Genomic DNA, 20,534 nt, shown 5'->3' with positions numbered 1-20,534 from the left:
GATTTCACTTGCCAGTGGGACCATTCGATCGATGGTCGACGTAGCCGATGTTCGCGTTAGCATAAATTACACGGAGCAACGCTACTTGTACTAATTTTTCTAAAGAATTATTCAGTGTACCCTTCGAAATCGTTCAATGAACGCGTTAGTTAGGTCATTCAATTCCCGCTATCGCGTCGAAATAGATTCTCGTCCGCGCGTTTGTTTCAACACAGACAAGAATCCTTCGCGATCGACCTGTTTCGCGCTTTTATACGATCGACGCGCGCGCGACATTCAATTATCTTTCGATTCGGGCACCAAATGAAATTCCGAATCGTGATAAATTCAGCGCCGATAATTATTCGTCAATTATCGGAAACATGAGAGACGCGTCGTTGAAATCGTATTCACTGCGCTCATCGATCTCAGCGAAGAATCGTCGTTGCGACGAGTCCTCGATTTAAACTTAAAACATTCGAGCTCGTGAATTAGCCGCGTTACGGAAGGATTAATTGTACTTTACTTGTTTCACAGTGTTTTTAGCTCCATATATCGTCCCATGTGTTCCAGAACGCGGCGTAATTTATCGTAGCGCAAAGGTCGAAAGATGAGGCGAGCCAGAGGAGGATGTTCTACGTTGCATTTAGCAATGTCGATGTACGCCACGAGTGAAACCGGCTGCGCGTGTAAACGCATTAGCGTCTACCGCATCGTACGTTGTATTTGCATTTGGAAATGTAACGCGTCCGCCGCAGCTGCGTTAATGTTCACTACTTCACGGTTCCGTGGATCTATACGCGTTCGAACATTGACCGTGAGCATCGGGACATGCTCGCGTTCTTGCGCCAAGAAAGCCAGCGACGCGTGTACCGTAATATCTAGTGTCTCGCGAGCAACGCGACATCAACGAAGATATCTCACAGTTGAAGCCTTCTACGGTCCCCTTGAAATTCATTTTGAAATAAATATATCTGCATAACAATTTTTAAAAAATCTTCTTTGCAACGTTATTGGATTGACGCGCCAATAAATACGCCCTCGGTAATATTCTTTCCACGAAGCATACGCTAAACGTAAAAGAACAGATATCGTTACCGACATAGTGTAATAAATATATGCAGAAATTTCATAAAAAAATAATACGCCTATCGACCGACAACGTCATACGCCGGGCTTCGCGACGAAAACTGACGCTTCGTGGACAGATGTCCATTCTTTTACGTTTGTTGTGGCAATGAAGCGTACAATAAGCGTAAAATATCTAATACGCGCCCGATGCAGCGACGTCTCCGTGGCCAGTGGGTCTTACAGATGTGCTGGCATCTCCTGTCCTCACCACTAGAGGAACACCGCGTGTTTGTGCGTTTCTCACAAGTTCTCACAAAGGATCATTCCCTATATGTGTCAATGTGATTATGTTGCGTACTACGTTTAATTATCAATTTTCCCTGTCTCGACTAAAAAAGAGTAATTCACTCCCGACTTTTCTCGAACGAAGGTCTCCTTGAACGATCTTGAGAATCGGATCGATGTCGTTCCTCGCGAGAGCAGATTCCCGCGGTCGCGATAAGTGGAACTCGGTAAGTAACGCAACCGAACGCGCGGTGTGTCATTTCAAACTCCGGATGGCAGTAATCGGATCGGGTCCAGCGCATCGCGTCGCCTTAAGCCTTAGACTTTCAGACTTTCTCCGCGTATTCGTGTATATTTCTATCGCGCAATATATTCAAGAAGGAGAAGACTCCGACGCAGATTTCTCGTCTCCAAATTCTTCCCATCGACGACCAATACTATCCAATATCTTGGAATATTAGGGTGAACCAAAGGTTCCTGCGTTTTTTACGTTGTTTCAGTTTGTGCAATTTTTTGAAGTCATTAAAGTTATTTCATATGCGAGTGTTATATATCATTTCGTATCATTTGAAAAAGTCTTTCGTATTTAATTATCAGCTACGTTAATTTATTTAAATAAATTTTTAGATTCGAGTACTTTCACGACGCTACTGGAAGCAAGAATTTAATGCTACTGAAGAATGAAAGAAAATATTATATACGGTAGTTCGAAACTCTAGCTTCCAGTAGCGTCGTAAAAGTACTCGAATCGATAAGTTAATGTAGTTAATAATTCAATACGAAAGAGCTTATCAAAAGCTCGCGTATAAAGTAATTTTAATGACTTCAAAAAATTGCACGAACTGAAACAAGGTGAAAAAGTCACGAACTTTTCACCCTAATATTTTGTTTAGCGATTCAGATAACAGTTACCTTTGTGCGTTCTGGCGTTCTTCCCGAAGCTCTCGATCTTGTGCACGGCCAGCTTGTACGCGTCTATCCTGTTCTCGAGTTCCTCTTTGAGGGCCACAGGCAAAGGAAGCAGATTCGCGGCACCGCCGTTCTCTAAATTGCCGGTCTGAGGCGAAGCCACGAGTCCGTGTTTCCCAAGTCCTTCGACTGCCCTCTCCAAAGCCCTCTTCCTAGCCATCAGCATGTTCCTCGCGTTGGGAGCCAATCTACCCAGGGACACTAGCAGTTTGCACCAAATTCTCAAGCGGAAGTGATCCTGGCTAATCGAGATCAGATGCACGATTCTCCAGAGGACCTGTTCTACGCGCAGGATCTTCGTGTCGCTGACGTTCAGCTCGAGGAGCCTCGAATAGAGTGCCTCCAGCAGGGACAGACTGTGTGGCAGCGTTTCGATCAACAGGTCCACCGGTATGTCCGGCAGGGTCGCTTTTAGCGTATAGTGCGGCAGCTTCATCAGGAATCCGGCTGCCTCGCGATACTGTCTTCCCTCGTACAGCCTCAGGAGTCTGTTCAAAGGAAACGTTTGTTTTGAGGATTGACAGTCTCGGATCGAGGACGTTGATCGAGCTCAATGGGAATTTGGCTATTGTCGCGTTTGCTTTAGCGTACGCTAACCCTCCGATTGCTCCATGCTTGGCGAGGCCACACGTTTCATAATTCAACTGCAACCACGACGTTTCTCTCGTCGCTGATTGATTCGAGAACGAAAAGGTTAAAGACGGGCCATCGAATTGTACGATGACAACGAGTAATCGATAGAAATTTCTGTTGCAGATAAGCGTAATCGACGCTCGGAATCGGTTACCCCGCGTTGTATCTGGTCGCGCCCTAGGGAACCTAACGAACCTGTTCCGTCGTCTAACCGATCAATATAACCATAATCGTGGCGGGTTTCGACAGGTGCAATAACCCGTTCCGACCGCGGAGCAATTTATCGCGAGGCACACGCGCGATCCGACGAATATCGTCGGATTTCGTTTCCGGTAATTTCGTTTCCTCGATTGTCTATAGACGAGACAAATTTGATTCGAATGCTAATAAAAATTCCTATTAATTTTTTACTTAATTTATACAAAGCAAGAATCACGCGGAGGGCTGGAGGGTTAACAGCAATGGAATAGCATCGATTTCGTCGCAAACGAACCTGAACAACGTACCTTCTGAGAGCCATTCGTGGATTCGAGCCCTCGTCCTCGGGCAAGCCGATTTGACCGACTAGAAATTGAGATCCGGGACCCCATACGAGTCTCTGGATGGGGTTCCTGGGTCGTTCAGGCCTTATCCTCTCGCAGGAGTTTAGCCCAGCCGGTGGCACGATTCGTCTGCTCATCTTGTCCTTTTCCACTTATTCCTCGGTCGTTCCTATTTCTTCCTATCTTGTCCTCTCGCCAGCAGCCTGGAAATCACCCTTGCAGGATGCCTTCCTCGACTCCCTTGGAACTATTCAATTCATCCGCGTTTTCCGATCGACCTTTTCTTCCTCGTTCACCCTGGGAACAGCTTCCAGTGATCTTTCGTTCTCGATCACCACCAAGACGCGTCTTACATACTTGATTCAACGTGCTCGGAGATCCTCGATACCGTATTCTTTCTCGTAATCTCTAATCTAGATCGGAAGTCCCTGTCCCACGCTGGATATTTTATTCGAGGATTGACGATATTTCACTCGTATAGTGCACAACAGGTGACTCGAGTACTTCGCTTCGTTCGTCGTTTATCTTCGATTCCTTAAAAATCTTTCTCCGGATAAGAACTTGGACCATCTCTGGCTCATTCACGATGGAACGGGTGACTCATATCTCTCAACGGAGCGTCCAACGATCTCTGCTTTCTTTTCCGGCAATCTTCGCCCTTTCTCTCTCGTCAGCACGGTTCTCCGTCCGTGGTCGATCTTCCAGTACGAAACTCGGACTGGCCTATAGCCTCGGGACTGACCGGCCCACTTATTCGACGGACATGGACCTGCGAACCGAATAATTTAGGTGAGCCGCTTCCTTCTCAGGCCGGTGGTCCTGTCACAACACTTCTCGATGGACGATTTTTCGCTGTCGCATGCACACCCTGTCGGCCGTCGCTTCTTCGATTATTTACGAATATTTTATTTAATGCTCGACTCATGGATACATTGATATTTTAATTATTTATTTTTTGTCTATTTTACGCCCCTATCGCGCGCAATCGTAACACGAATCCGCCTACATAATAATCGTGATAGAGTTAAGAGTGAAAGTAGCCTAGTTTCGAAATGCTTTCGATAGAGACAAATGTATCCGTCTATTGGGAGCAAAACAGATCGAGGAGTACTTTCTTGTGAAAGTACGTAACGAGATCATCTTTGAAATACCGCGAGAACATAATCGACCTGATGCGTCCTTCTACCTCGAGTTTGTTTTTTTAAATTCTATAACTACTCTCGCTCCCGTTTGACTTTTATTCTAGGCCAGCTATGCGGTTTCACCCGCGTGGAATAGTATTCTTATTCTATATAGCTGCACCCCGCGGTTTCACCCGCGCGGAATACTATTTATTTTATTTATTTTTATTCGTTCGCGTTCGACTGGCCGTTCAACCGCATGTTACTTCGTGAATCGTTTAGGTGACTGTCTTTTGTTTTCCGTAACACGGACGATTCAATCGATATTTCTCATTGTGAGTATAACGATGCCACGGCTATATTTGCAAATTTTTAGATTTCAAATTGAAAACGTATTTTTATCAAAATAAAACGTTATTGTTACTCGTCTATGTTACTCGGGGATAGTGTAGATTTCTATTACTGAACAATTTTTTAAAAATCGATTCTGTAGCTTCGGAGATTAGTCCGATGAAACAGACAGGCAGACGCTTCAATTTTATTTATACGTATAGATATATTTGTTTCGGAGGGTCGAAAGCACAGTTCGAAATGATTAATTTATATGCAGCTCGTTGCTGGGCTATCACGAGTTTCAAGAGGGTTTACGCAAATGGTTTCCATTCGCAGATTCTCGAGTGCCATCCAAGTAGATTTAATTGTTTAACTTTGTTTTGGGGTTCCCTTCGGATTACACGGAAATAATAATACCGAGGAAAATATTAAACTACACTTGAAATGTTTCCCACGCGACAGGATCATCGGGCTTACGACACCTTTCCTCTTCGGGATATCTACTTTCAGTCGATCCGAAATGAGCGAGCAAAGTTATCCTCTTTAATCGTTCAAACATCAAGCGTGATATGTACGCGTCTACAACGAAACCACGAATGACCGAACTGGAACTAACGCGAGAGAAAGCACTCGGTGGATTAATCGGATAGAATCTTGGAGAAATGGAATCGTCGACGCAACAGTCAGCCGATGCTCGTTAATCGCGAAACGGTCGACTCGATCCGTTCCCGCGGCTTAACGGAACGTTAAATTTAGTCCATCGATCGGAAAACCTGTCGACAAATAGAATTTACAGGGAGTACCGTCTCGTTTACCTGCACCAGCGAGAACGTACCGTTTCGTAACGGCCTGGCGATTTTTCCGACGGTTTTACGTATCACCAGGCCAAAGTCGTTCAATCGAGACCGACGAGTTCCAATTCCGTGTCGATAAGACCGAGAGTAGCCGTCAATCGTTGGCGAATAGACTCGTAGCTGGACCGAGTCGATCACTCGAAGACGCGGACACCGACACACCGATAGTCGCGATAATTAACACGACGTTTAGTCGAAGTTTAGCCACGAGATTTCTTTACGGATGCTGCACCGAGATTCTTCGATGATCCGATCGGCTGGAGGAACGACGCGCGACGAGAGCCCGCGAAATCGAGGAATTTTCGATGACCGTGATAGCCGCCGACCGATCCGACATGTCTGCAAGAAGCGCGAACAACGAAATCCTTGCTCGTCTCTCGAGCAGGATACACGCGGCCCCTCTGAGCTCGACCGGATGGAGGTGGAAACAGAGGGAAGCGCGTGGATGGCTCTCACGAGAGATCGGTACGGTAGCGATGGGTTGTGGTGGGATCAAGAGTTCAATATATGCTCACGAATACTAATAACGCTTGTACTCTATTCGCACTGTCGTTCGCACAAGCCTTTATCCGTTTAACCCATCGACCAGGAACAACTCGACCAACTACTTTCTTGGAGCGAACGTAACATTATTCTAGGACTCGATTCGCCTGGGCGATGTACAGTATTGTCTCGAAATAAGCGACTCGCTACCTCCATCTTTTTGTTTGAAGTCGATGAATTCGATTTTACTAGTGCTGAAATGAGAAATCACGTTATGTTCTACCCTTCTCCAAAGAATAACACCCATGCTCGAGCGATCACTTTATACTTTGCTGCTGCTCCGAACCCTCTGTTTTATCTACGAGTTTCCCTCGTCTCGCTCGAGAACAAAGTCAAGCCGAATGGAATACCTCCCTCGAAATAAGCAACTCGTTGGTCCCGACCGAGTTGCTTATTTCGAGACGGTATTGTATCACCTACGATACAATTCCGCCACCGGGAGCTGTGGTGGTGGGCTTTCTAGTCAATAAAAAAGACTCGAATCGCATGTGCTCTATTCTCTGCGTAAACAAACGCTTCTAAATAATCCTAAGAAGAAAAATTCTGAAATTGTGAGAATAGCAGTTACGATAGGGCCTATCCACCCGTTAGAGAATCGTTCGCTCAAGTGTCTAGCTGCTCGGCTGAAATAGGACGGTGCTCCGTCATGTTTAAACGGCAAGCGACGTGTTACATGTAATGAAACTACCGTATATGCAATCGAGAACAAAACCGAGAAAGCCTGAAAAATGTTGTAGCGTCGTGAAGCATCGGAACGAGGCGTTTCGTGGCCATCGCTATATCAAAGGAAAGAGAGACCGAGTCGGGTGCGAAAGGAAAACGCGCGGAGGCAGGAAAAGAAATAACGCGTGAAAAGCGGAGGAGGGGGATCCCGGATGAAAGACAAAGCTGCGAGCAACAGCGAAAGAAATGTCTCGGGAAATGAAAATAATGAACACTTAGCAAAATGAGGCTAACCCAATCAGAAATGGAGTGTCAGCCAAAAGGAGGGGAATCTCGTACAAAAGACACGGAAAATAAACGATGAGAAGGGAATAATTGATCGCTGGACACATTCTGTAGCCTCGACGTCGGTCGAAAGATAACGCGGAGCGTATTTTGGATTCACAGCGAACAAATGAAAAATTGATGGTCAGTCTCTCCATTTCACTGTGGACCAAATAGCAGTATTAGCACGAAAAGAACATTTTTTGCAGACTGATGTAATAATTTAGAGACGTCATAATATAACGGTTTGGATTAAGAATGTCCAATGCTTACACTAGACTGGATAAACGGGACATAAACAATCGCAGCCGTATTATATGCAGCATTCTTCTCAGTTAGCAGATATTAGTTTACGGAGTGACATCGATGTTTTTATTTATTATTGTATAGCCATGGAAGACTCTATCGACGGTAAATAGTCTTCAGAAATACTTTTTTTAGATGTTAGAAATATTTATGCACGTTAGTCCGTTAGCCGTCATAAAACGATATGCATGAATTCGCATTCTATCGGATCTATGTAGATATACTTTAAATACTGTTTTTTAGATCCTCCAAAAGAAATCAGGCGCTATAATACGCGACTTAAACCACTACAAAAAACAAATATTCGCGCCAATATCGCATTGTGGCTCACTGTGGATTTGTAACGCGAAGTTACGAATCGGGGACCAGGCGTTGTCTACTCGTAAAAAAATTTAGAAGCATTCACGCCGAGCGTGCATCGCAGACTTTTCGAACGAGTACGCTTCCCGTCGTCGTTTAAGAGGCATTCCAGTCACAGTCGGTGCATCGTTTAAATATCACATGCGTCGAGCAGGAAAATAAAAAGAAGACGCACGAACGAGGCTCGCGGTAAGAGGATAAAAGGGGGAAAAAAATGAACAAGAGGAAGAACCGGAGACGAAGATGTCGACCTACTGTCCTGCATACCGCGCGGGACTACCTGCCACGGGAATCGGGAGATACACGTGGTCGAATCCCAGAAACTTCCTCTCTCGTAGCATGCAAACTACTCACGCCTTCGAGTGCTTGCTTCCTCCTAGATTCCGACTTCTCTAACCCCGTCTTCCGCGAAGACAGCTCTCGTCGGACTGCTAGCACTGAACCCCACCATCTTTTCACAGACAGCTGACACTTTCCATGCGCGTCGTTCGCCACGGAAAAGGCCACGAGTACCCTCGTAATCGAACGGTCCGACGGACATTTCGAACCGTCACCGATATCCTTCGACAAACAGAGAATTCTATCGCAATTCCATCGGATAAAATTTTGAATGGTACGCAACGTTCGCAGAAAGATTTCTTCGCAACGTTTACTCTACCGTATTCGCGTGGATATTAATTGAATTCGTAGAACAAAGTAATAATCGAGTATTTTGACTATCACCGATGACAAACAGCTGGGACTTCGGTAGCTGTCCAATATCAATAGCGCGCGAATCGAGCAAAGTTCATGAATATGCAGCGGCTCGATTAATTGTTAACGAAGTAATCCGATCAGGGGATTATTAACTAATTAACGGTGAATTCTATTTGCTTGGAGGTGGTTAATTAAATGTCTATTGTTACAAAGGGTTGCCCGGGGCGACCGAATTCAAAGTAGCGAAAAATAAAATAAATCCGCTTCGATTCAATTGATGGAGTCTCACGCAATTAATGCGCCTTTGTGTTCACGGCAAACGTCAGTACCGTACAACTCGTATCGTTCGTATCGATCAGGTGCCTTCTACTTTAGGATCACGCGTTTGACTTCGTACGTCACGTGTAACTTCAATCTCACCTTTCTTCGAATTCTTGGAAATCAAATGAATACGTCGGCGTTAGGCAAATTATTTATGAACCACGCCGAAAATGGATTAATTTCGGAGCCAAGTGCGGTAGGCATTGAAAAGAACGCGAATCGGTGCTATTCGCGTTAATGAAACCTCGGAGCGAGAAGACACTCGAGCGGACCGGCACTTTTGTTTCGGGGATGCTGGTCGAAAGGACAGATAGTCTCTGACGAATCATTGCTTCGTAAATTTAATAAATTCATTTATTTATTTATTTATTTCAATTTATTCGGGCATAGCCCTTTATGAAATTAATACAGTTTAGCAATTATAAACATCGCGGTTGACAGATGTCAAGACAAACAAAAATTTACAACAAGCAAACAATAAATAAAGTTTATGATTTACGGTTTGTAAGAGAAACGACGAGCGAATATAAAGACGGTCAATTTGACTCTTTGAATTCGACAAATACATAATTCATACCTTGCTTCGTCTTTCCTTATTATAAATGAAGTATGAATTATGCATTTAATTTATTTCTGTAGAAATTCTGGAGTAAGTTCGAAACGTAGAACGAATAATAAACCTAGTAACAAAGGTAAGGTTATTAAGCCGGTATATCTAGGAGTAAGCACGATAGGATTAAGGTAACGCATTGTTGCGCCGTTGCTATACTAAATGCATTAGGAGCGCGCATTTGCGACATCGGTTCAAAACGTAAATTGCTTTGCGACGTAAGCTCGCGCGATCGATCGCTTGATTAATTAATCAACAATTACAATAACGTCTTGACTGTGTCCGACGCAGAATTGTAGAGACGCGAATCCGAGCTCGCAGCTGCGAACCGACACAACGTTAATTTTCCCGCGAGAAACGATTACGCACGCAGCAGTTGACTCGTCGAGATCGATAAATGATTCGTCCGGCCGAGTCATTAATGATATAATTGCACGCAAAACTCGGTTAAACCGTATTTGATTTTCCAACGAGGATTAAATTATTTTAGGTAAATATCGGTCGGCGCGCGTTACTAGGTGACGCGCACCCGATAAACCGTAGGTCAAACATTGTAAAACGTTGAACGCAATTACGAAACGAGACACGATTTGCAAACAAGAAAGCGTGAATCACAATCACGAAGTTTCGTGAAGCTGGTGGTCGATTTTCGCGGTTCGGATTAAAGTTCTTGGGTGGAAGTAGAAATGGTCCCAGGGATCGTATTACAGTAATTAGATTATCCCATAACTTTCATTTAGTTTCTCGCGATACGTCGGTTAATAACCGGAGCCGCGTAAAACCGATTTGTTACCATTAGAAAAACATTTTGTTTCCCATTCTCGCGTCGAAAGCATTGATCTTCGTTAGAGGGACTTGGTGTTTCCGCGAGAGGAATCGAAGGGAACATCGGAGAACATTTTTTGCCACTATTTTCCGCATCGCGTGCTCCGGACGCATTGATCTATCGGATTTCTTGTTCGCATAGTCAGCGTACCGTTTCGCATCCTTGGATCCGTTAAGCCAACGTTACTTTGGACCGCTAGTTCGACGCGAATTCGCGTCGATTGGACCGCGCAACTTCCCCGTAAATTTATATTCAGGATTATAGACGGTCCAGAAGAGGATTCTGGTTGCGTTTCATAAATATCGATGTAGGAGGGCAATGACCAAGGCGGATCATATGATCGAGCGTGCCGCCTAAAAACACCGTGCGATGTTGTCATTTCAGGTGCGAATGTGAGAGTGTAATGAGAGGGTAATGACCGGAGTGCGCCAACCTATTGTTTCGTACGTATGTCCGAAAAAAACACCGTGCCGCGGCCGTGCGAGCGACTGCCTTTTAGACAAGTGTAAGTGCGAGAGAGAAAGAAAGAGCGAATGTGGATCGTGTGGATATAAACGAATGTCAAGGCAGCGCCAGATTATTATTTCCGAAAGGTTAAAGCGAAACGACCGATATAGCGATCAGTGGCGATTATAATTGAAAATACATCGACTCTTGCATTTCTTGAAAACTCGTGCGTGCGTGTTTTTCTTATCTTGCACCCGATTCCTACATCGATTATAGGTGCAACGTTCTCCTTTGAATGTTCATCTTTCCCGATTTTGGAACCGCTTCTATTCGCCTCGGAGTTTTGCGAGAAGCTACGCTAAGCGTCGAAGATCCAATGATCGCGAGACATCGGTAGAAAAAAAAAAAAATATACATGTCGAATTGAGTAACCTCCTCCTTTTCGAAATCGGTTAAAAAAGGACGAAGGAAAGGAGGAAAGTATGGGAAGTAAAATCGCTCGGAGCTATCGACGAACTGGATCGTCGAGCTGCGAAGATCGACGCGCTTCGATCCGAACTATCTACAACGGAGGTATTTAACCGTGCGCGACATTACGCGTACGTGTGTTCGGCCAGGATATCGACGAGGTCTGAGAACTCGCTATCGCAATCCCGATTCGGCCGATATTCCGAGAATGCACCGGTCATTTACGAAAATGACATTCTCCGTCGCCTCTGGGCTCCGTCGCGCGTCGACGATGTCTCTCTCTCTCTCTCTTTCCTTCGTCTTTGCTTCTCTGACGTCGCTTTTTTATCGACGACACCAGGCTTTGTTGTCCCCGATACTTCTTCTTCCCCATTGAAAACCCGATGGAAATTACGTTAGCCCGAGCCCCGGGTAAACGCCTAGCTCTTCCCCAGGTTTGCATCTTCCGATGATCGATCGCTGAAACGTCGTTATCGAATGTCGCCTTGATTGCTTTGCTCGTAGTTTAAGTAAATCTTTCTTCTCGCATCTTCTGCGCGCGGACGGAATTACTCGAATCCCTCCAAGAACTTGGAAGGTCCTCCGAGTCGAACGTCGCAGGTACGATTTTGTTTGGAAGCGAGGAAATTTTCTTTTATTTTTAATTTTCTTCTTCTTTTTTTTTATTGTATTCGTCGCCAGCGCCGCGCCTAACGCTTCCCACTTTTAGACAATAAGACGAAAAGACAGTCGATCAGTTGCCGCCGAATAAAAGTCGATTCAGGCTACACGACACGGACCGGCAACGACACGTACCAACACCGACACGACAAAACATTCAAACACGCGGTTTCAATGGAACTATTCGCACTCAACAGACACCGACCTGAACGTTCCGTCAACGGGAATAGTGTGAATAGTTCCATTAAAACGCGTGTTTGAATGTTTTGTCGCGTCGGTGCCGGTACGTGTCGTTGCCGGAACGTGACGGTCCGTGTCGTATAGTCTGAATCGACCTTGAAGCGGTTACAATAAACGTACCAACGACTAAGATTTTCGTGGTAATTTGAAATTACCTTTCCAGCCTCCTGTGACGATCGAGCCCGTCACTATATCGAGGGCATATTGCCCGTAAATAAAGCGTTGTTATTATTATTATTAAGATCGCGTTCATTCGATATTCAGCTTCCTGTTCCAATACATTCCACGCGCCAAACCCGTGCATCCCTTTGTTAATGCCTGTCTCCCAACCGACGTATGTAATTATTTCGAAATCGGTTAACGCGTCACGCGCTGTTTACTTTGATTTATACGGCGGATTCAGCGCGGCATTAGAACGCGAGGCTAATCGAGCCTAACACACCCCGACCAATATGTTAGGGGTATGCGGCACGGATAGTCCGTCGATGTATTATTGATTTACAATAGACGATGGTCAACGAGATAAGCGGGGAACTGCGCGAAAGCTTGCAAGCGATTTGGAGGCATCGAAAGCAGAACCTCCGAACGATTCCGCGGACGCACAGCTCGATTAACGATTCTACCGCAGGGTGAATATCGCGATTAAAATTTCGTGGTCCTTCACGCGCTCGGGATTTATAAAACATTTCCTGGACGCATCGGACCGCGAAATTGCTTCAAGCCGCGGTTCGTTATACGTATATCCGGTGTTTACAATATTTACGCCCACGGTCGCAACCCGTAACAGGGTTCGAGATTAATCTTTCCTCGCGGAGTCGTCCAGGATCGAGGAGTTGCGTAAGCATTATGTACAGGCGGCGAACCGCGCGAACGTTTTCGCGTGAAAATATTTTCTCCGCGGCAAGGATTCCATAAACTTGAATGGGCAACTGGAGAAATGTTTGAGTAACGTTGCTCTAAATCGCGGAAGGATTTCATTTACATGGTCCACCTTGTTACTTGCGTCGTGGACCGGATAGAAATTGTCGCTGCTCAACGAGGCGAGCCGCGAACCCGTAAAGACGAAAGACTTCCTCCTCGCTCCTCCTTTTCCCGCTCGAGAATCAAACTTTCTGCGAAACTGCGAAAGATTTGGACGGTCAACCGCGGGGGTTTTGGATATTTGATGTCCCCGCCGTTCCCATTTTCGCGACAAGGTGTACCCACGCCGATACCTGGACCGACTGAAAAGTTACTAAGACGCGCAGCGCTCATAATTTCCAATTACGGTTAATGCACCGTAGTATAAAACGTAATTAAGACGTAGACCGAGTAATTAAGCCTCGGCAAAGGGGCGAATCAGGCGGTGGTATGGAAAATTCATGTCTTCCTTGTTAGCCGGCACCCACTTTTTCTATCCGTCTAGTTAATTTTTTTCGCTCCGAGGCGGATAATGGCTGCCGCTATCAATCATCTCGCACGGCTGCGGAAAGTTTCGTCGCGACGAACTCGTTATGCGAACGTTCGTTTCCAGAGATTCGAGAACTCTCGATGAGAATGGACGCGTCCCGCGACGAGGAAAAATTTGAACAAGTTCGTCGAATGTATTTTCGCTCGAACTTTAAACTCCGACGAGATATCGGTAGACCGTCAACGTACTTTATAAGGCAAATATGGACTGAGCGAAATGCAAATACGTCGTCGACGTAGTCACCAATTATAATCACCGTCGAACTTTAGCTTTGAATGTTTGATAAAGGTTAGAGAAGTCCAAAATATCAGGGCGAATCAAAAGTTCCTGCGTTTTTTACATTGTTTCAGTTTGTAGAATATTTCAAAGTCATTAAAATTACTTTGTATGCAATTGTTATATATCACTTTGTAGCTTTCGAAAAGCTCTTTCACATTTAATTATCAGCTACATCAATTTATCGATCGTATAAATTTTTTGTCGATTTAGTAAAATCATGGAAAATTTTGAGATTTCAGTACTTTTACTGAAGCAGCAAAGAAAATACTATATTCAGTAGCTTTAAACTCTTGCTTCCAATAGCGACGTAAAAGTACTCGAATCTCGAAATAATCCATGATTTTACTAAAACGAACAAAAATTAAACGATCGATGAATTAATGTAGCTAATAATTAAATATGGAAAAGTTTTTCAATAGCTACAAATGATATATAACACTTGCATATTAGCAATTACAGTGACTTCAAAACATTGCGTAAAGTGAAACAATAACAGTAAAACGTAAAAAACGCACAAACTTTTGTTTCACCCTAATACATTTGGAACAATAAGATTAACGGGCTGGCCAGCTCCTTGGAATTTCCAGCCACCCTGAATTCCCTCGATCCAGAAGTAACGCGGAAGATTTTGAATAGCGAAGTTGCCACAACCGAGGGACGCGTCGTAAAAGGGACAGATAGTTATCGCGACCGTGGGCGTAGGTTTATTCAAAGTCAGTTTATAGGTTTCCGCGAAGAAACGATTTATTTTGCGGTCATCCATCTCCCGTCGTTGGCGATCCAGGCAAACACCTAGCAGAAGCGTCGCGTCCGTTCCCTCGTGATCGATGGTACCTCCGTCTACTTGTCATTCTTCGCTACGAGATTCCTTTCACCCTCCAGTTGCGAATTGGGTCGGGAGAACTTCGATAACCGTTATCGCGGCGAAGTTGTGTAGGACTTGACGCACAGCATACGATTCAGGGACGCGACGCCTACCTGTCTTGAATTTCTGTTAAGGGTGATACGGCTGCAAAGGTCGTACGAGCCAAAGTTTGCGACCAGAATATAGTTTTAGGATCACTACCGTTGGAATAATATTATTTAGTTAATATATTATAAGTTTAGCAAAAATATATTATATCGTATATTAAACAAAAGGCTCTGTCGCCAAAAATCGATACGTCTTTAATTACATTCAGACCTGTGTGTATCTTTTACAATAAACGTATTTCAGGCTCGTTTCCGTTATTTTCTTCTCGTTAATTTTCACCAGGATTTTCTTCTCTATATTTTTCGTTTATAGTTAAATAAAGATCGTTCTTTCGAACTTTTGTAAATAAATAAAAGATAAAAAGATTAAAAGTATCGGTCGAGTGTTTAGATGATCTCGTGGTCCATTAAGTACGGAGAGCGGTGTAACGACAGGTGACGCTAAAGACAACCCGCTTCAGTGGGTATCCCGAATTAGAAGGTCAAAAAAGAGCTGTTTTTCGTGAATTTTTTTTAGGATGGAAAAAAATAATTAATTCTATCGAACTTTTTATCCTATTTTCATGCACATTTGAGTAGTTTGTAGAAATTTTTTCAACAAGAAATATTCGAATTGAGTCGAGTGTGACGTACATTTGTAGGGAACCTCACAATTGTTTTCAATATTTTTTTAGACCTCCTGATTCAGGATAACCGCTCAAGAAAGGTAGGCTGAAATAACGGCTCGTTTAAAGTTGGAGGATGCGTTTCTGGTCTGTTTATGAGCTGGACACGTGCTCCGTTGTCGAGCGAGAAAGTAAGTTCCCGCTGTCCGGGATTTGGTTCTAGAGTTTCCAGAATAGAGTTTAGAAGTTGAGGAGCTGGAAGCGGTTTCCCCCGATACCGCATCATGCGTCGCGGAAATGTCGGGTATTTCAACTTTCGGACTCTGAACGCCAAGGAAAATACCTGACCCAACGTTCCTTGGACGATCGATGGTCTCTTTTCCTCGTGCTTCCTCCTTCTTCGCAACTTTCGTTGTGTTTCTATTAGCCAGCCTTTTGTTACTTAACTTCTTCAGGGAGGATTTTCTTTTTTTACGAGAAAAATGACAATACTTTCTTACGATTTATTCGTTTCATATAACGTCCATATTTGTGGCCGCTGAGCGTTAATGGTGATTTGAGTTGTCATTATTTTCCCTCTCTGTAATAGTTTAGATCTCGGTTAAATTTTGCTTCTCCATTTTTGTTACCACACTTATGCGAAATATTAAATGATACTTGCGATTGTATTTACGTAAAAACACTACCTCGAACGGCAACTGGACGTATATCCGTACGTTTGTCAATTTCTAATAAAATAAGACAAACTAACAGAAAATTTCTTTCGCCTCCTCTCGCGCGAATACCAACGATATTTAAACACTTCTCGGACGACATAGCACGATATCGTAAAAATATGATCCTCGAAACGTCATGGCGATCGCGAGACAAACGCCCGATAAGTTCGGTACAGGTTCCCCGAAAACGAGCATTCGAACTTAGTTTGCGTTCTCTTGTCCTCGAGTTTCTCGATGGCCGTTTCCGTCTTAAAAGTTTCCGTCCCGCGCTTAAATGCTTTTGCTTCCTCGAGTACGAATCGTCGTTTCCTCTTCGACGCTTGACGTTTCTCTCTTCTTTCTCTCAGCTGCTTTCTCGCTTCGATCGAATTACTTTCTTGCGAATACACAACCGCCCCGCAACTTGGGATTTCCATCAAGTTACCGTTTCTTCTAGACGAGTTCCGCGCTTTCGTAAAGCGTTTCAAGAGAATCAGAGTTCGGTGACAGCAGAGTTTGTTACATCGTTGAAAAATTGTAATCTCCGGCGGTAGAGGGCGCCGTGCAAAATTCAGCGGTCCGATGTATTTCTCCAAGGGATGCGACTCCGAGGCGCAGCGTCCAGCGAAGGCGCGAGATTTACGTTTGGGATGCGCCGATGCGATCGAAATTCATGGAGGAACGGAGTAACGGAATTCGTGTTTGACACCGAAGGGAAATGAATCGGCGGAGGAAAGTGTTGTCTTCCCTGGCGCGGTTTTAAAGCTTGCAGAAATAGGTTGCGCCAGCCAGGAGGGCTCGCAGGCAGGGGCTTATGTGCCGTGGACGAGGCCTCGTGATCGATAGGGTCTAACCCACCACCACCGACGTCGTTCAGCCACCATAACTCACACGTACGCGTTCCGTTGTTTACCAACACACCCTTCCGAGCGCATAATACGATACATGTAAATACAGGGGAGGCTCGGTCATCCCCACCGTTGGTGCAAGCGAGCTTTCTTCGTGTTTACCGACACGAACTCGTTAAGCAATTTCTATTCGCGTGCACCTGCGACTGCGACGCTCCCGCTCTCGCGTTTATCGATGCAGATTCATGCGTGTCGGTCTGACAGACGCGAAGAAGCTCGCTGAAACACGTTGGGGAACAACATTTGCATATGGAAGGCAACCGAAACTTCTTAATCCTTGTATGCTTGGGAAAGTTCATCGAGGAATGGTGTACTATAGCAAGAGCAACGACGATTAATCTTTAACGGAAGGTCTTCGTTACATTAACCCCTTAAGCTACGATTTAAGCTTCAACACTCCGGAAGCTCATTTTGGCGAGATGTGATGTTTACATTTGGTCCGAATAATACATCACGGGCCAGGTTAGCGATAATCAGTTTTGGTCCAAATATCCGACCACGAGTCTCACACGTACCTGTAGCTTAATGGATTAAATGAGGAAACATTGCGATCACGGTCTACCCCGATCCCGTATTTCGTTGTTCCCTGCTCGTCAAAGTCGTCGAAATGCAAGTTGAAATTCTTCCCAAGGTTGGTTCATCGACGAGACAAAATTTTGTCTTCGTTTAATATCTCCCTGGGAACATTCCGGCGACAAAGTACAGCGCGTTTCGAGACTCTCCATTGTCGTAAAACACCTTCGATCACTGTTTCATAGCGTCTGTTCCGACGTGTCAAACATCGTCTCAACGCGATCGTAAAAAGCAGCGAATAGACACGGGAACCATGTGACCGTCTCTTTCGATTACGCCGACGGAAATCTCGATCGCGATGGGCGCGGCAACGTCTTCGGGGACCTTCCGAGTCCATCTCGACGCAAAGTCGTGTACGCGATCGTACTCGACGGTACGTTTACTTTACGGCGACTCGAAATCGTTTCTTGCGTTTATCGATACACTTTCGAGGCGCGCTTGACGCGCGAAAAGGCGCTTTTCCATTAGGTTTTTCCCATCTACGAAACCAGCAAAAACGTCGAAACTGGCGAATAAACTCGCGTCTGTATCGCGAGAGTAACTATTTAGTTCCAGAGTTGTATTTCGTCTTGGGAAATAAATTTCTTTATCGGCTATACCAGTTCCGATGAAATCGCGGGCTAGCGTTAGAGCATTTTTAATCGACGCGTGCATACATATTTATGACGTAACAAAGTCGCTCGCGCGTACGTCGCTTCGTGTAGATGCATGGAAGTAAATTGCGTCTATTTTAACGCGATAACAATAGCTCGACTCCTTTTTTTCTGGAACGTCGCTTTGTGCCGTTGTTATAGTCTGTATCAGTCTGCGGAGAGGATTTTTCTTTTCTCGTTGGAGTTTCTTTTAAGCCTAATGGCCGCCAGTGCGGTAATAATGATCATTAAGTAGTTGTTGATTCGCTCAAACTGAATTACATACGATGGTATTACGGTATACCTCGCGCAACCATATCTCTCGAGAAAATTTTTAAAAAATGTCTTTTACCGACGTCTTTGAACGTAACAAAAAAAAAAAAAATAAAAATAATCTGCAGGATGTGGTCGCGATGCTGTAACACAGTCGCCACAGCTTGCGAACGATCGTCGAATCGACCGCGATAAATCCAGAGAGCACGCCGTTATCGCGCGCCTTCGTAACCACGAGATCGCAGCGTGTTTCAATCGTCATACGACGATTGTTTTAACGACGACTCGTAACGCGGGTAGTTTGATTGCGATTATCTGCTCGTTCAAGGACAAAGGCGATTCGCTTCTTAGCTTCGCGCGAAACTCGGTCCGTTAAGAAGAGCTCCGGTAGATGATATTCGATGACGCCTAACGAAAGGGGATTAAGTTTAAACGCAGTTCCATTGCTCTTGTTATTTGTCTTGTTTTACCCTTGAAAGTTCTCGACACCTGTTGCCGAAAACTCTGTTTAGAATCTGAATTTACCATCATTGTGGTTCGCTGTTCGCAGGAGAGACATGGTGTAATCGATACGAAATGCTACGTAGTACAGAAATGTATGCGATGTACGATTTAGGCCGATCGCATAGGGGCGTAATTGATCAGTTTTAGGCCGATCGCACACGGGCACAACCGATCAGTTTCAAATCACACTGCTCGACCGAAACTAGTTGCATGCGACCGTGGCGATCCAGGTAAAACAAAAATAGTGGAGTTGGTAAAACAAAGAGCGCGAACGGTTTGCAACACTAATTTCAAATCGGTTGCGCTCGTGTGCGATCGAGCTAACGCGCCACGTTGCTACGATATTCGACGATCGGCAGTTAGTCGAGATTAATAAAGGTCGATTCAGACTATACGACACGGACCGTCACGTGCCGACAACGACACGTACCGGCACCGACACGACAAAACATTAAAACACGCGTTTTAATGGAACTATTCACACTTAACAGACACCGACCTGAACGTTCCGTCAACGGGAATAGGGTGAATAGTTCCATTGAAACGCGTGTTTTAATGTTTTGTCGCGTCGGTGCCGGTACGTGTCGTTGCCGGAACGTGACGGTCCGTGTCGTATAGTCTGAATCGACCTTTATTCGAAAACGCCTCCAGCCCTACAATGGTAAACTTCCAAAACCGTGGAGAATGGGATTCATATCATAAAATTCTGTTAAGATGTTAAGATCAGATCCCGCATGGATCCCTCGCCCCCGTTAGTGATCAGATCTCGAGTTTTCTCGGTCGCGGCGCGAGAGGATCGTTGGGAAGGACTCCCGATTGGTTTCATTCACGTGCGCCACCTGTTCGCCGATCGGTCTGCGTTGGTGGACGGAGCTCAGGGTGGAAGAGAGCCTAGGCGAGAGTGGAGCATGCGTGCTCACGAGGCCAGCCAATGCATTCAAGATTCAGCCGGTGTCGCCGTTCAAGCGGCGTGGCTAACCTCGTTCTGAATCAAGTCGTTCGGTCGCCGAGCACGGCCAATCGAGAACAATTTGCGGTCGGTGAATGACTGGTTCGAGCGGTGTGCTTGTCAAAGCGCACACCCGATACATGGAGACCACACATGGCCGCCTGTTCAAGGGGCGAGTGTCTCTACAGGGCGATTTCAGTGTTAAGGCTTGCGGCTTGTTTTCATTAAAAGATTTTTCAAAATCGTCTACGGAGTCAATCGCCATAAATATCGAAGAAGATTATTGAAGACTATTGAAGAAGATTGGCTAAATTAAATAATAGTTCGGTACTACCAAATGAATTTTTCATTACAAATGAGTGGACGTATAAGCTTCCACATATTTATAATGTGAAATTCATTTGGTAATGTCAAAACTATTATTTAATTTAGTCGAACCTCTT

General features: G+C 44.9%; 1 protein-coding gene across 5 annotated transcripts in view; it reads right to left on the bottom strand.

Annotated features, from left to right (window-relative positions):
- LOC128888857 (uncharacterized) overlaps nucleotides 1–20,534 on the bottom strand; it is a 41,563-nt gene that overhangs the window by 14,022 nt on the left and 7,007 nt on the right. For 2 of the 5 annotated variants that reach the window (XM_054146033.1, XM_054146041.1), the window contains exons 2-3: nucleotides 3,444–4,248; nucleotides 2,248–2,792 (exon numbers count right to left, since the gene is read on the bottom strand). In XM_054146033.1, coding sequence (XP_054002008.1) covers nucleotides 2,248–2,792; nucleotides 3,444–3,616 — 718 coding nt within the window. In that variant the 5' untranslated portion in view covers nucleotides 3,617–4,248. Of the gene's footprint in view, nucleotides 1–2,247; nucleotides 2,793–3,443; nucleotides 4,249–5,748; nucleotides 6,188–20,534 lie in introns of those variants that run through there. The other 3 variants (XM_054146050.1, XM_054146028.1, XM_054146023.1) reach the window with 3 other exon arrangements.

This window comes from Hylaeus anthracinus, unplaced genomic scaffold (assembly GCF_026225885.1).
Source record: "Hylaeus anthracinus isolate JK02 unplaced genomic scaffold, UHH_iyHylAnth1.0_haploid 0, whole genome shotgun sequence".
NCBI classification, from domain to species: Eukaryota; Metazoa; Arthropoda; class Insecta; order Hymenoptera; family Colletidae; genus Hylaeus; species Hylaeus anthracinus.
This window is presented reverse-complemented; position numbering and strand designations above follow the sequence as displayed.